This window comes from Pseudorasbora parva, chromosome 24, assembly GCF_024679245.1.
Source record: "Pseudorasbora parva isolate DD20220531a chromosome 24, ASM2467924v1, whole genome shotgun sequence".
Classification (NCBI taxonomy): domain Eukaryota; kingdom Metazoa; phylum Chordata; class Actinopteri; order Cypriniformes; family Gobionidae; genus Pseudorasbora; species Pseudorasbora parva.
This window is the reverse complement of record NC_090195.1, coordinates 4,814,429-4,829,776: the sequence shown is the minus strand read 5'-3', so window position 1 is coordinate 4,829,776 and position 15,348 is coordinate 4,814,429. Positions and strand designations below refer to the sequence as shown.

Below are 15,348 nucleotides of genomic sequence, written 5' to 3'. Positions count from 1 at the left end.
TGCACTGCGTGAAGCAAATGGTGGTCACACCAGATATTAACTTTTTTTGGACCATATTGTAGAGTGGCCTTTTATTGTGGCCAACCTAAGGCAAACCTATGCAATACTCATGCTGTCTAATCAGCATCCTGATATGCCACACCTGTGAGGTGGATGGATTATCTCGTCAAAGGAGAAGTGCTCACTAACACAGATTTAGACAGATATGTGAACAATATTTGAGAGAAATAGGCCTTTTGTCAACATGACATCATGACTGCGTAAACATACACAGCACTTTCTAAAGCCAAGTGGCGTGTTATCTGTTCGCATTTTCAGCTATCCGCGTGTATGTCTACGCCGTGTGATTCCGCATGTATGTCTACGCCTTAAACGAACCATCATCTCTGCGTGTATGTCTACGCCGTGTGATTCCGCGCGTATGTCTACGGCGTGTGATTCCGCGCGTATGTCTACGGCGTGTGATTCCGCGCGTATGTCTACGCCGTGTGATTCCGCGCTTATGTCTACGCCGTGTGATTCCGCGCGTATGTCTAGGCCGTGTGATTCCGCGCGTATGTCTAGGCCGTGTGATTCCGCGCGTATGTCTAGGCCGTGTGATTCCGCGCGTATGTCTACGCCGTGTGATTCCGCGCGTATGTCTACGCCGTGTGATTCCGCGCGTATGTCTACGCCGTGTGATTCCGCGCGTATGTCTACGCCGTGTGATTCCGCGCGTATGTCTACGCCGTGTGATTCCGCGCGTATGTCTACGCCGTGTGATTCCGCGCGTATGTCTACGCCGTGTGATTCCGCGCGTATGTCTACGCCGTGTGATTCCGCGTATGTCTACGCCGTGTGATTCCGCGCGTATGTCTACGCCGTGTGATTCCGCGTATGTCTACGCCGTGTGATTCCGCGCGTATGTCTACGCCGTGTGATTCCGCGCGTATGTCTACGCCGTGTGATTCCGCGCGTATGTCTACGCCGTGTGATTCCGCGTATGTCTACGCCGTGTGATTCCGCGCGTATGTCTACGCCGTGTGATTCCGCGCGTATGTCTATGCCGTGTGATTCCGCGCGTATGTCTACGCCGTGTGATTCCGCGCGTATGTCTACGCCGTGTGATTCCGTGTGTATGTCTACGCCGTGTGATTCCGCGTGTACGCCTTAAACGAACCATCCTCTCCGCGTGTATGTCTACGCGTGTGATTCCGACTACCTGATCTCACAGAATAAATATTTATAGCCTAATTTTATATTTTGGAGCAACTAACTCCACTCCTACCCTAAACCTACCCACTCTCAACAACATAAAACACGTAACAGGCAAATAAATGTACAGTCACATGTCTTTATTGTAAAAACGGACCAAAAAAACGTATAAAAGTATTAACTCATGTTGCATTCCAAGTCTTCTGAAGTCATACAATATTTTCATGTGAAGAACAGAGTTGATCTTCATGTTTTAGTCGTTGAAATGATGATCGCGCCCCTTTGTGAAGAGAACACACATGCACTCGTTCATATTTTGATACACACAGCAAATTTAGAATGGCGCGATCGGTCACGAGACACACGAGAGCCAATGGCATTTTTCAATCAAAGCTGACGTAATGACGCAATTGGCCACGAGAGTCTCATTGACACTTCTCTGACACTTCAGGGATGCGCTGGTTGTGTCTAGTGCAGGTCCACCATCTGATCTGGATCCGGCAGACTACAGTAAACCTTAGGATAAAAAGAGAGACTAACATAAGCGTAGATTCTTCATTCGTAGCCATTCTTCCTATGATGTAACGAGTACATCAGGTGTTATATGGGATGTGTTCCCGGTTCCAGCAGACCTTAATGCAGCATAAAAAATAATTTAACTGATTTGAATAATAAAAATGTATGTGTAAGTCAGGTTAAAAAGAGATGTGTTTTTAGATTTAAACTGACAAGAGTGTGTCTGCTTCCCGAACAATGCTAGGAAGACACTGTTCCAGAGTTTAGGTGCTAAATAGGAAAAGGATTGACCGCCTGCAGTTGATGTAGATATTCTAGGTATTATCAACAGGCCAGAATTTTTAGATCGCAGTAGACAATAATTTTGAGAGTCCAATAGACATGATAGTTAAGTAATCAGCAAGATTTTTAAATATGATTTTTAATAGGGAGCCAGCGCAGTGTTGACCTAACCCAGGCTAATATAGTCATACTTCCTGGTTCTAGTAAGAACTAAAGCTCCTGCATTTTGGACCAGCTGGAGTTTCTTTATTAAGCGAGCAGGGCAACCACCCAGTAGAGCATCACAACAATCTAGCCTTGAGGTCATGAACCCATGAACAAACTTTTCTACAATATTATATAAATAATAAAGATGATAATAATGAACAAATCTTAATGTACACACTTAATAATAATAATTGTTAGTGTGTAAATTAATAATTATATATTTTTAATAATTTGTATATTTGAATGTAATTACAGTTTGTTTGTATTATTACTGGATGTTTATAAATGCATAAGCTTAATGCTAAAGTTGTACCCTACCTCACAATGTTATGTCATATTATAATTAGTGAAGTATTTAATTACTATTAAATAATTATTGTGCATAAATATGGACAGACTTTTGCAGCAGTATTCCACATTCAAGCCCATATTTTAAAAGACATAGTGTTTCCGAACAAAACAACATGTCGACCTGGATAAAGTGAGGAGACAGCTACTTAAACTAGGACAAAAAGTGTACAGGCAGAAGGATGAGAGGAAGCATAATGAAAGCAGAAACTGTGGCATAACACAAAGAAGAGGTGAGATTATTATGTATTTGGGCTTTCAGACGCTTGTCAAAACACGGTTTCCTGCCATTAATGAGAGGAAACATCAGTGTCATTTAACTATATTTAGCTACATTTCCTAAAGGCAGCAAAATAATCGTTTTGAAATTTTTGTTAAGATTATGATTTAGGCCTTTAACAAATCAAATAAATAAGTAAATCGCTTAAGATTAAACAATCTGCCAAATGCATAAATGCAAATGTATATCTTTAGCCTGACTGTTACGCTCCATTAAATAATAAAAGAAATGAGTATGTAAAGATCACAATGATGTCATTGTGGTCGGTTAGGTTTTGAATAATGAAGATTCAAAACAATGCTGTCAGGGGGAGATTTGTATGCATCATGATGGTGTTTGTTGTGCTGCATCATATATTCTGAATCCTTGAACACATTGACAAAATGTTTTATGTTTATTGTGGTGTGACAGGCAGCGGGGCGAGGGACCGCGAGAGCGGGCCGGTGATTAAAGGGAGGGTGAAATGCTGTTTCATGCATACTGAGCTTTTTACACTGTTAAAGACTTGGATTCCCATCCTAAACATAGACAAAGTTTCAAAAACTAATGTTGGACGTTTGATGGAGTATTTCTTTGTCAAAAATACTCCTTCCGGTTTCTCACAAGTTTCAGAGAGTTTTTTTCGAGTATGGGTCTACTTGACGTTAATAGATCGGAAGGTCCTTGTATGGGCCGTACGGGCTCTTCTCCCGGTAGGGTGCGCGCGTGCGTGACTAGAGCATGCTGTAAACAGTCTCTCAGCTGCAGATCCAGTCGTCCGTGAACACTTATGTGGCGCCGCGCTTCTCTTTATTCCTATGGGTTACGTCGAGCGACTTCAACGCTTCAGCACATCATTCTGGGAAGGCAGCGCAGCATTTGAACCGATTTGAACGCAGAAATGACGGGAAGCTTCACAACATCGTTTTAGTCGCGTCTCAAAATGGATTTACACGCCACTGCTGTCAGGACTTTACCAAATCATACCAAAGAAGTGTGTTTTTGACGGAGCGGTCCCAGCGATAAAGGTTCGGTCCTGCTTTGGAAGCAGCCGGTGAGTTAAACTGCTTCAAATGTCTGTGCTGTTGGCTATCGTCGCGTGAGTAAACATCAGTAAACGACACGATCGCGTGCTTCGTCATTCAAATGCGCTAACGGTTACTCCATTGTTGTTCTGTATAACGTTACAGTATTCTGACGTGCAAAACCGTTTTGCTTGCTACTTCTAAGGTCTAGTCGCATACAATAGTCCATAAACCGAATCATGTCCTCATACACTGCGAGTAAAGACACAGAAATGTGGAGAGGCCATTAAATACAGTAACTTACATACCACAGAGACGGACGTCCTGCTGTTGCCGTTCAATTCTCCTGTTCAATTTATTTCTCCCTCAGATTTGATTGTGGATCATTATCTGTATTAGCTGAGATAGATGGGTTTCTCCACGCTTGAGGACGTCACCGCTTTGCGCGCTTGTCACTCTTTAGCTCCGCCCACACGATACGCCTCCAGGCGCTCGTTTTTTTCCGGAAAGACTCGGTACAGCCCATATTTCTTTTATAAATATGATAAAACTAAAGACTTTTCGGAGATATGAAGGATGCAATACTACTCTATAGGTACTCAAGATTGACATGAGATTGACTGAAACTGAGTGTTTCACCCCCCCTTTAATGTTGACAAGTGCCAGCTGCGTGGCACACCGGTCTCGTCTCGCGGCCATGTGACGGGAGCATATAAGGAGGAGCAAGGGCGGCGGAAGACGAGAGAGGACCAGGCCTGGATTTAATGTTATGTTTTTTTTATGTGTTTGTGAGTAGTCGCCTGTGAGGGGCTGCCCACGTTTTATTTTGTGTGTTTGTGAGTAGTCGTCCGTGAGGGGCTGCCCACGTTTTATTTTGTGTGTTTGTGAGTAGTCGCCTGTGAGGGGCTGCCCACGTTTTATTTTGTGTGTTTGTGAGTAGTCGTCCGTGAGGGGCTGCCCACGTTTTATTTTGTGTGTTTGTGAGTAGTCGTCCGTGAGGGGCTGCCCACGTTTTATTTTGTGTGTTTGTGAGTAGTCGCCTGTGAGGGGCTGCCCACGTTTTATTTTGTGTGTTTGCGGGCAGTCGTCCGTGACGGGCTGCCCGCGGTTTTACTTTTGTTTTGTTTATTTATTTTGAATAAATGTTGAACGTTCGCCAGTTCCCGCCTCCTTCCATCCCATCTACGAACTGTATTACATTTATTAATAAAGGTATTTACATAATAGTTGTTCCTGTTAATAATAATAATCAATACTTATTGTTATAAAGGTGGCACATATGATATGTGTGTGTTTGTGTGTGTGTCTCATCAAGCCTGCATTCATTTGATCAAAAATACAGAAAAAAATTTAATATTGTGATATATTATTGCAATTTAAAATAATTGGTTTTCAATTTAGTATACTTTATCATTTAAAAATCATTTAGTATCATTTATTTCTGAATTTTCAGGATCATTCCTCCAGTCTTCAGTGATCATGATCCTTCAGAAATCAGTCTGATATGATGATTCATTTTCAAAGTTGGAAACAGTTCTGCTGTTTAAAATTTTTTCATAACCTGTGATACTTTATTATAAGACTTTGATGAATAAAAAGTTAAAAAAATAAAAAAAGAAGCAAAATGTTTTAAAAATAGAAATCTTTTGTAACAACAATATACACTACTGGTCAGTCATTTGGGGTCAGTCTTTTTTTCTTTAAAAAAAAATCAATAATTTTATTCAGCAAGGATGTGTTAAATTGATAGTAAAGGAGTAAATTTATATTACTGGAAAATATGTTTTTATTTTGAATAAATTCAGTTCTTTTGAACCTTTTATTCATCAAATATATTAGGCAGCAGAACTGTTTCCAACACTCATAATAAATAATCATATCAGAATGATATCTGAAGGATCATGATCACTGAAGACTGGAGGAATGATCCTGAAAAATTCAGCTTTGCATCACAGGAAAAAATGATAATTTAAAGTATAATAAATTGAAAACCAAATATTATATCACAATATTAAAACATTAACATCTATTTTTGATTAAATGAATGCAGGCTTGATGAGCAGAAGACACTTCTTACAAAAACATTACAGTAATGTGTCCAAACTTTTGGCCTGTACTGTATATATTTACAAACTTTTAGTGATTAATCAATCTAACAGCACTAATTTAAAGTCACCATGACATCAAAACTGGTCATTCTTGTTTTTATGGAATATTGCAGTGTTTATTAAAAGATTTATCTGTGCACATAATTATTTTTTTAATTAGTGTGCTTCATAATCTTGAATCAAAATAACTTCCCATCCTTGCAACGACCTCTCTTCTCTGATGACGAGGGCGGGGCAACCTGCCACTCACATGAGATCAACCAATAGCAAACCACAATCAATTGTCCATCCAATCAAAGGACAAAATCAAGCCCCGCTCCACATTTGCTCTTGTTCCAGAAGCCGTTTTACTCCTTACAATACGGACCACTGACAAAATAAAATAAAACTATACAATCTAAAAAATTAAAACTAATTAAAAATATTTTAAAATATATCTCAATGGTGAAAAAAAAAACTACACATTACACGAATGACAATGAGAACTTGGATGAGAAATGTGTTTGAATGTCACGGATTGCGAAAAAGGTCTAAAAATAGGCTCCATGTCCTGCATTAAATTGGGGGTGAAAATGACGCCTGAATGCCGAGGACGCTGCGGGCTTGAGGGGCTCTGTGATCATGTGAACACAGGAACAAGAGACTGGCCATTGGATGAGCACATCTGACATCCCCAAAGGGACCCTGGATGCCGCAGACAGACCCGCGCGACGAGCACCAGCGCCGCTCTTCCAGCATCCAGGAGCGCAAAGGCAATGAAGTAGGTCATTCACGCATAGACACGCACGCATGCAACCCCCTCCCCTCCATCTCTCTCTCTCACACACACACACTGTACATCAGCACTGATGACAGAACACACACACACACCAGCTCCCCTCTCCTCGTGGTTAAGCAGATCCTTCACAAAGAAGCAGGAAACACTAACAGGACTGATTTTTCCACATGAGCGCAGGCTGAGGATGTAGAGCAGTGTGTGTGTGTGTGAGACACAGACGTCCTTCAGGAGAGCTGAGGAAACTCATTCTTTGTGACTGAAGATCATGCTGTTTTGGAAACACAACAAACAAGGAATGCATTCCTAGACGATTGCGGTCTGGACGCGGCGTTTGGATGCAGGAACATGAGGGCGAGAGACAGCAGGGCACCAGCAGGTGAGTTAAGTTCTCGCTCCTCCAGGTCATCGGTGTGAAATTGAAGCCCGGCGCGTGTATTGATTTCTTTTGTTTGTAGACGCTCCGCGCGCACCTGCCGAGGGCTCGCGCTGCTCGCAACTGTTGTGTTTGGCGCTGTTTTGGTGGCACGTCATGCACGCATTTTTGTTGTTGTTGTTTCCATAGTCTGATATTATAGGCGTGTTTGTTAACATTTATAATATCGCCAAAGCATATGAAGTAGGCTACTAAAACTGAGAATAAATAAGGTGAAAAAAAGATAGATTTCTGTGTAATGCTGATGCATTTTTTAAATGCGATAAAAATGCGTTAAAATAAATAATGTAAACATGTAAATTTTCATGTTTGTTAGTTTAAACAATAACGCTGTGTGCCAAATTACTGTGACCTGTGAGGGAGGGCAGGTCAAAGGTTACCTTCAGGTGTTGACCTCAATATGAGGAACAGATTTCCCCATGCCTTTATTAAATGGGGCAGTTATGATAAAGTGCATTCAAGATTTTTCCACAGGGAAATACAATTTCAGTCTTTGTACTTCAAGATTTCACATTTCATTCAATTTGAAACTTGGCATTTATTTCTTATTATTACTGAAATTTACCTGCAATATCTGAGTAATTTTTTTTCCCCCGAAATAAATCCTGTACATCAAATTTCTTCATTGTGCATCAAAATAGAGAAAGCGAATTGAAGTCGACATTCGTAGATTTACACGGTTGCAAAAAACTAAAACATTTTATATTTATATTTAGCCATAGCATGTTATCATACCCACAATATGGGCTATTTCTTTCTATATAATACATAGTATTTTTATATAAATATGATAATATTGCATAAATTTAGTGTTTTTTCACAAAAAATTAACTTTTAAAACTAATTTATATTATTATATAATTCATTTATTACATTTCTTAAAAATGACTTAATTACTTATAAAGTAATTTGTATTATTATTACTAATTTAATATATATTATATTTTTAAATGATAATTAATAAATGAAGTAATTTTATATTTATATAATTTATTATATATATATATATATATATATATATATATATATATATATATATATATATATATATATATATATATATATATATATATATATAAAGTCAAGTTAAAAAAGTCATATTTAATAGTGATAATTTAAATAATATGAAGTGTGACCTAATACATATAGTTCACCTCAAAGTCTTCAAAATGGATTGAATTAACATTAAGCAGTTTAAGATTTTGGATTTATTCAAGTTTTTTTCCAGCTCATTTTGTTGTATTGTGTAGGATTAATGTGAATTTCTTCCAGTTCAGAAAATTATTTTCCTGTCATTCCAATTCAATATCCGGTGTGCTCTTGGCCAATTCAATTGAAACTGGGAAGGGAAATTCCTAAATTGTATTTGCTCAATCGGTTGAGGTAGAGAATGAAGGGCCGGAGAGAACGACAGGTGGGTTAATGCAGTAAAAATGTATCTAGCCGACAATGACCTCTAGAGAAAATGAGAACGTTCCTGAATCAATTTCTCATTTGTTTCTCAGTCAGGGGCTAAAGTGTCCCGGATGGCAGGGGTTGGGCACATCAGAACTTGTGGGAGGTCATCTTAAGGTCATCTGGCGTTGTTGTTGTTGTGTAGCAGTGATGCTCAGCGGAGGGTCTTGTTTTTAGCCCGAGCTCGGCGCGCTGTCACTACGCATAACGCTGATAACATGAGGCCTCATTCTAGGTCACTGCTTTATTCCCGTGAGCTCTGCGAGACGTCAGGACCGTGATTCGCTGCCCTTTGCTGTTGTTGAAATATTTACAAAGATTTGACTGCTTCATCTGAGAGTGTCAATTCAGGTGCACGGCTAGGGAAATAGAGTGTAGGTAGAGTGCTGACAAGAGGAAAGAAATAAGGACACAAACGTTAGAAAGAGAAGAATAAACAGAGCCAAAGACACATGACGTCATCAAGGGAGTCTATAATACCAGGAGAGAGTTTCTCACCTGGGGCCGGTTTCACAAAACAGTTCTGGAGAACAGTGCTAGCACTTCTATATATTAATCTTTAGCATACCAGCACTTCTGCGTGTGCACCGGCACTTCTCACATGCCAATCTGAGGCAAAGCACCAGTGCAAACAGAGATCAGTACATGTTTAAGAAATGTAATACATTATTTATATAATAATATAAATTAGTTTTAAAAGTTTAAGTGCTAAACCCTTAAGCAATCGTTCTGTACATTTTTTTACTGTTAAAAATTACCCATTCGCACCAGAGGGTTAAGAAAATATTTGAAAAATTTAAATTCTTACAGACTTCTTAGAATTTATATTATTCTTTCTTAACGTCTCCCTTGAAATTAGTTTGCACTGCACTGCAAAAAAAATAATAATAATAATAATAATAATTCTTAATCAGTTATTATTTTTGTCATTTTCCAGTGCAGGTATCGAAACATTCTTATAATCAAGATATATTTACTTGAGACAAAATTCCTTGAGATATCAAGCCCCGGTTTCACAGACAGGGTTTAGATTGAGACAGGATTAGGCCTTAATTAGGAGATTTAAGTAGCTTTTATAAACGTGCCTTAGAAGAAAAAAAAAGATTGGATCTTGAAACAAAACATATTTTAAGAAACACTACAAAAGAGCCAAAGGTTTGGGACTTTAATGACATCTCATTCTTAATCCGTAGGGTTTAATATGGAGTCGGCCCACCCTTACAGCAATAACAGCTTCAGCTCTTCTGGGAAAGCTTTCCTCAAGGTTCAGGAGTGTGTTTATGGGAATTTTTGACCATTCTTCTAGAAGCGCATTTGTGAGGTCAGGCACTGATGTTGGACAAGAAGGCCTGCAGCTCGCAGTCTCCGCTCTAATTCATCCAAAAATGTTCAGTCAGGACTCTGTGCAGGCCAGTCAAGTTCCTCCACACCAAACTCACTCATCCATGTCTTTATGGACCGACACTTTGTGTGCTGGTGCGCAGTCATGTTGGAACAGGAAGGGGCCGTTCTCAAACTGTTCCCACAAAGTTGGGAGCATGAAATTGTCCAAAATGTCTTGGTATGACTGAAGCATTGAGAGTTCCTTTCACTGGAACTAAGGGGCCAAGCCCCCCCCCCCCCCCCCCCCAACATAATCCCCCCTCCATCAAACTTTACACTTGGCACAATGCAGTCAGGCAAGTTCCGTTCTTTAGGCAACTGCCAAACCCAGGCTCATCCATCGGATTGCCAGACAGAGAAGCGTGATTGGTCACTCAGAGAACACGTCTGCTCTAGAGTTCAGTGGCGGCTGCTTTACTCCACTGCATCCCACACTTTGCATTGCACTTGATGATGTAAGGTTTGGAAGAGCTGCTTGGCCATGGGAACCCATCCCATGAAGATCTCTACACACTGTTCTTGAGCTCATATGAAGTCACTGTGACCCTCAGCATGCGCTGACCCCGCTCTGTAATTTACGAGACCTACCATTTTGTGCCTGAGTTGCTCTTGTTCCCAATTTCTTCCACTTTGTTATAATACCACTAACTGTTGATCGTGGAATATTTAGTAGTGAAGAAATTTCATGAATGGACTCATCGCTTGAGTTCACTGAGCTCCTGAGAGCGACCCATTCTTTCACAAATGTGGTGTGTAGAAGCGTCTTCATGCCTAGTGTTTAATTTTATACACCTGTGGCCATGAAGTGATTGAACACCTGAATTCAGTGATTTGGAGGGATGTCCCAATTCTTCTGGCAATAGAGTGAATATCAGTGCAATTTGCTTTCATTTAAAACAGCTCAAACAGGCATTTTAGTTTGGGACTAGCTTAAGCCTTGTCTGTGAAACCGGGGGTTAACATCTAGCTTCTCAAGGAAATATATCCTGATTTAGTAAGTTCTATATCTTCTAAATTGAAAGTTAAAAATTACTAAGCAAGAAAGCAATAGTGTGAATCTGGCCCTAGGACACACTTCCTAATGTGTGTGTGTGTGTGTGTGTGTGTGTGTGTGTGTGTGTGTGTGTGTGTGTGTGTGTGTGTGTGTGTGTGTGTGTGTGTGTGTGTGTGTGTGTGTGTGTGTGTGTGTGTGTGTGTTTCTCAGTGCCCAGGTGGGGGTTCTCTCAGTGGGACGGGGCAGCGAGACGGGTGGGGCTCCGGTTGAGGACATGCAGGCGCTGTCCATCACGTCTCTCTCCACCTCTGAGGTAGAACAGAAGTATGAGCTGATCGGTGCTTTGGGGAAGGGCACCTATGGCAAAGTCGACCTGGTGGTGCACCGGACACAGGGTGAGTCTTAGTAAAAATGACGTTCCCAACTTTCTTTTTTTCCTGTGGTACCAAAACAAAATGTCTTGCAGAATCTCTTGGCTGCTCTTCTCAATGTAATGGAAATGAATGAAGATTGACACTGTCAAACACCAACAATGGCAACAGAAGCACCTTAAGTGTTGCAAACAAATCAAGTCTTATGATATAATGGTGTGAGAAGAAACTACATTTAGAATTGGTTTGAGTTTTAATTAACTATAACTCTGCCAGAGTGCGCATTCAAATATAGTTGTATCGATGCACCATATTTCATTCATGCAGGTACTAAACTGGCTCTGAAGTACGTGAGTAAGAACAAGACGAAGCTGCGTAGTTTCCTGCGCGAGTACAGCCTGACGGCGGCGCTGGGCTGCAGCCCGTTTATCATCAAAGTTATGACCGTTCTGTTTGAGACGGAGGACAGCTACGTGTTCGGCCAGGAATACGCGCCAGCGGGGGACCTGTTCGACATCATCCCACCCCAGGTATCACAGCGCCTTCATTTGAACATGATTTAGTTGTGTATTTGAAGGTTTAACACCTGTATCAGTATTTGAGTATGTGACAACGCCTGTAAACATGTTTGGGTTATAGTTTTTTGCAACCCAAAATCTATAGACAAATACATAATATATGTATTACTGTAATGAAAATAAAATTATTAAATAATAATAATAATAAACTTAAATGAAAATGAATTACAAGCAAACTAATATTAATATTTATTAAATTTACTATTAATAATAATTATGTTTAATATTATTACATTAAAATATTGAATTTATTGTATTTAAATTATATTTCATATTTTAATATTTGTGTTTGGAAAGTGCTTAAATAGTTTTTAAAATGATTACATAATTCAAAAAGATTTAAGTTTGAATTTTTGCATATTTTTCATCAAAGAATCCTGAGAAAAATATTTACATTTACATTTACATTTATGCATTTAGCAGACGCTTTTATCCAAAGCGACTTACAAATTTACAAATATATGCAGCAGCACAACTGTTTTCAACATCGATACTAATAATAACTGTTTCTTGAGCAGCAAATCATCACATTAGAATGATTTCTGAAGGATCATGTGAAGAGTAATGCTTTGACCACACTGTTAAATACCTTCAAATAGAAAACTGTTATTTTAATTGGTAATAATATTTCACGTTACTGTATTTTTTGACATTTTAAAAATTCATACCGAACCCAAACTTCTGAACAGCATTTATTCGTTTGTTTGTAAACTATGACCTGGACATGTTTTTGTGAGATTTTAGTAAAAATATTATTATAACTTTTTTTGTCTGGATGACATGAACAGTACAGAAAACCAATTGTCTGAATGTAACCGTTACCTAGACTCAGACAGAATCTTTCTTTTTTGTTGTTTTATATCCATAACATGTACAGGGACTTTGTATGACTTTATGATCGGGCAGTGGCTAAAATAATATTTACACCAAGTGTTAATAGCAACTAGATTCTATTTACACTCAGTGAAAATAACATTTTCTTAGCGATAGATGATATTTACAGTGCAAATAGCTGTAGATTCTATTTACTAAGTGAAAATAGTGATATATTCTATTTACACCTTATAAAATTAGCAGGTCTTTGCCATATGAATAGTAATTACATCTAATTTATCATATATTTTAGAAGATACATACTATTTGCACCTCAGTATTGCTGTACATTAACAGGATGCAATAATTTTTATTTAAATTATTAAATGGATGCCATTAAATGGACAATAAAAGTCCTCCCTACACCCTAACCCTACCCAATAAATGCTTTTATTATTATTAAACATTTTGTTTGGCACTTTATTTCCACATTTAGAACATTTTCTTAATTTTCTTTGAAGATAAATGCCTTTCTGATGTGATTTGTGATGAGAAGAGAGAGCAAGCTTTACAAAAGGCGGATTCAAAGCCGTGTTGATCGTGACAAATCAGTGATCTATTAGCCATACGCTTTACTACTTGCGCCACTGGGGATGTTGAATTATGGCCATTTTTGGCACAGCCAGCCATTGTTAGGCGGAGCTATTGCGAATAGGACTTGCCAACAAGGCATGCTATTTGCACTTTGTTTGAATAGACACTCTGTTATGATTGGTAGATAGGTATGTTAATTCTGAGTACATCTGTGGAGCACTATAGAGGCCTGCTTTTGATTATGGTAAACTAGGTGAAATTTCTACTTAATCCCTTATAGATTATGAGTTTATACTGTATATACTCTGTACAGCTCCTCCGCTCTAAACTGTGCCCTTTTGTGTTTCTGTCTCGTTTCAGGCCGGTTTGCCGGAGGAGATGGTGAAGCGCTGTGTTCAGCAGCTGGGTTTGGCTCTGGACTTCATGCACAGCAAGAGTCTCGTCCATCGTGACGTGAAGCCAGAAAACGTTCTGCTTTTCGACCGCGAGTGCCGACGTGTGAAATTGGCAGATTTGGGAATGACACGGCGGGCGGGCAGCCGGATCAAGCGGATCAGCGGCACCATCCCATACACTGCAGCCGAGGTGTGCCAGGCCTCGGTTTCGGAGGGCATCGTCGTGGCGACGACCCAGGACGTGTGGGCCTTCGGAGTTCTGCTCTTCTGCATGCTCACGGGAAACTTTCCCTGGGAAGCGGCGTTGCCTAGCGACGCGTTCTTTTCGGAGTTTCAGCGTTGGCAAAGGGGGGCGTGTCCTCCCGGCGCCGTTCCCTCCCAGTGGCGGCGTTTTTCTGACGATGCGTTACGCATGTTCGGTCGGCTGTTGGCGTTGGAGCCAGAGCGGCGCTGTGGTGTTAAAGAGGTGTTTTACTTCCTAAAATACGACCTGCTGAATCATCATCGCCGCAGAGCTTCCTGTAGGGTGCCTAGGGGAGGGTCTGCACGTTGCTCCGCCCACAGACACGCAGAGCCCTCTCCGCCTTCAGGCACTTCCTGTCTGCGCCCCACCCCCCTCAAACGTAGCATCCTGTCCGAACCGCATTCATCAAGGGAAGAGTCCTCCAAAAGCCCATCGCCCAACCGCCAAGACAAGAGCAAAGTAATGATGACCACTCCTATTGAGATTTGTGTATGAAGCCTAAACTGGGATTCCACGAGACAGGTAGCAATACTACTTCAGGACTACTACTGGAAAAACGCTTGCACAAGATTGACAAGAACGGCGTAGGTTATTAAAAACTAGCAAAACTATTACATGGTGACTTTGAAACCTCACTAATTTAGAGTAAAAGGAGATCAACAGGATCAGAATAACTTTAGTAGGTCACTTTAGCTCTTGAAATTAATTAGTTTCACAAGGAAAAACATACTGAGTTTAACATAATTGCTTTCAATTTAAAGGAATAGTTCACTTAAAAAAAAAAAAAAGAACAAAAATGTCTTTCTTTCTTATGGAGCTCCTAAAGGGACATGGTGAGGGAAAGATATGAGATGGGAATATTTCAATGCTTTCGCGTTGCCTTGAGAAACTTTGCGTTCTCTAGCGAAACGTTTGCATTGCCACGAGAAACTTTGTGTCCGCTAGCAGAACTTTTGAATTCCCATGAGGAACTTAGTGCTTGCTAGCAAAACTTTTGCATTGCATGAGAAACTTTGCGTTCGCTAGCCAAATGTTTGCATCCCCCTCAGAAACGCTTTTTCAGAAAGGTTTTCGCGCAAACCCACATTTTTTGATGGACTGCAAACATTTTGTGAGTGAATGCAAAGTTTCTTGGGGGAACGTGAAACATTTAGAAGAGAACAGGAAAGCAAACTCTCTTTAGGGGCTCCGTACATTCTTGCGTGAAACACAAACTAAACAATACTGCACAACGCTCCATAATGGGTAATGTAGCTGTCGAGATCCTGACATGACATCAATACCATATTCTGAGTCCTCTAAAGCCATACGATAGATTTATGTGAGGAAAAGTCATTGTTAACCAAAAATTGCATTGATGCTTTTTTTTTG

At 40.0% G+C, this 15,348-nt stretch overlaps 1 protein-coding gene across 1 annotated transcript; it reads left to right on the top strand.

Annotated features, from left to right (window-relative positions):
* The first annotated feature begins 6,495 nt into the window (after positions 1 to 6,495).
* Positions 6,496 to 15,027, top strand: sbk1 (SH3 domain binding kinase 1). The gene is made up of 4 exons (XM_067435333.1): positions 6,496 to 7,093; positions 11,193 to 11,377; positions 11,681 to 11,883; positions 13,699 to 15,027. Exons 1-4 carry the CDS (start codon positions 7,053 to 7,055, stop codon positions 14,470 to 14,472), a joined length of 1,203 nt encoding a protein of 400 aa, XP_067291434.1. The 5' UTR covers positions 6,496 to 7,052; the 3' UTR covers positions 14,473 to 15,027.
* The last annotated feature ends 321 nt before the right edge of the window (positions 15,028 to 15,348 follow it).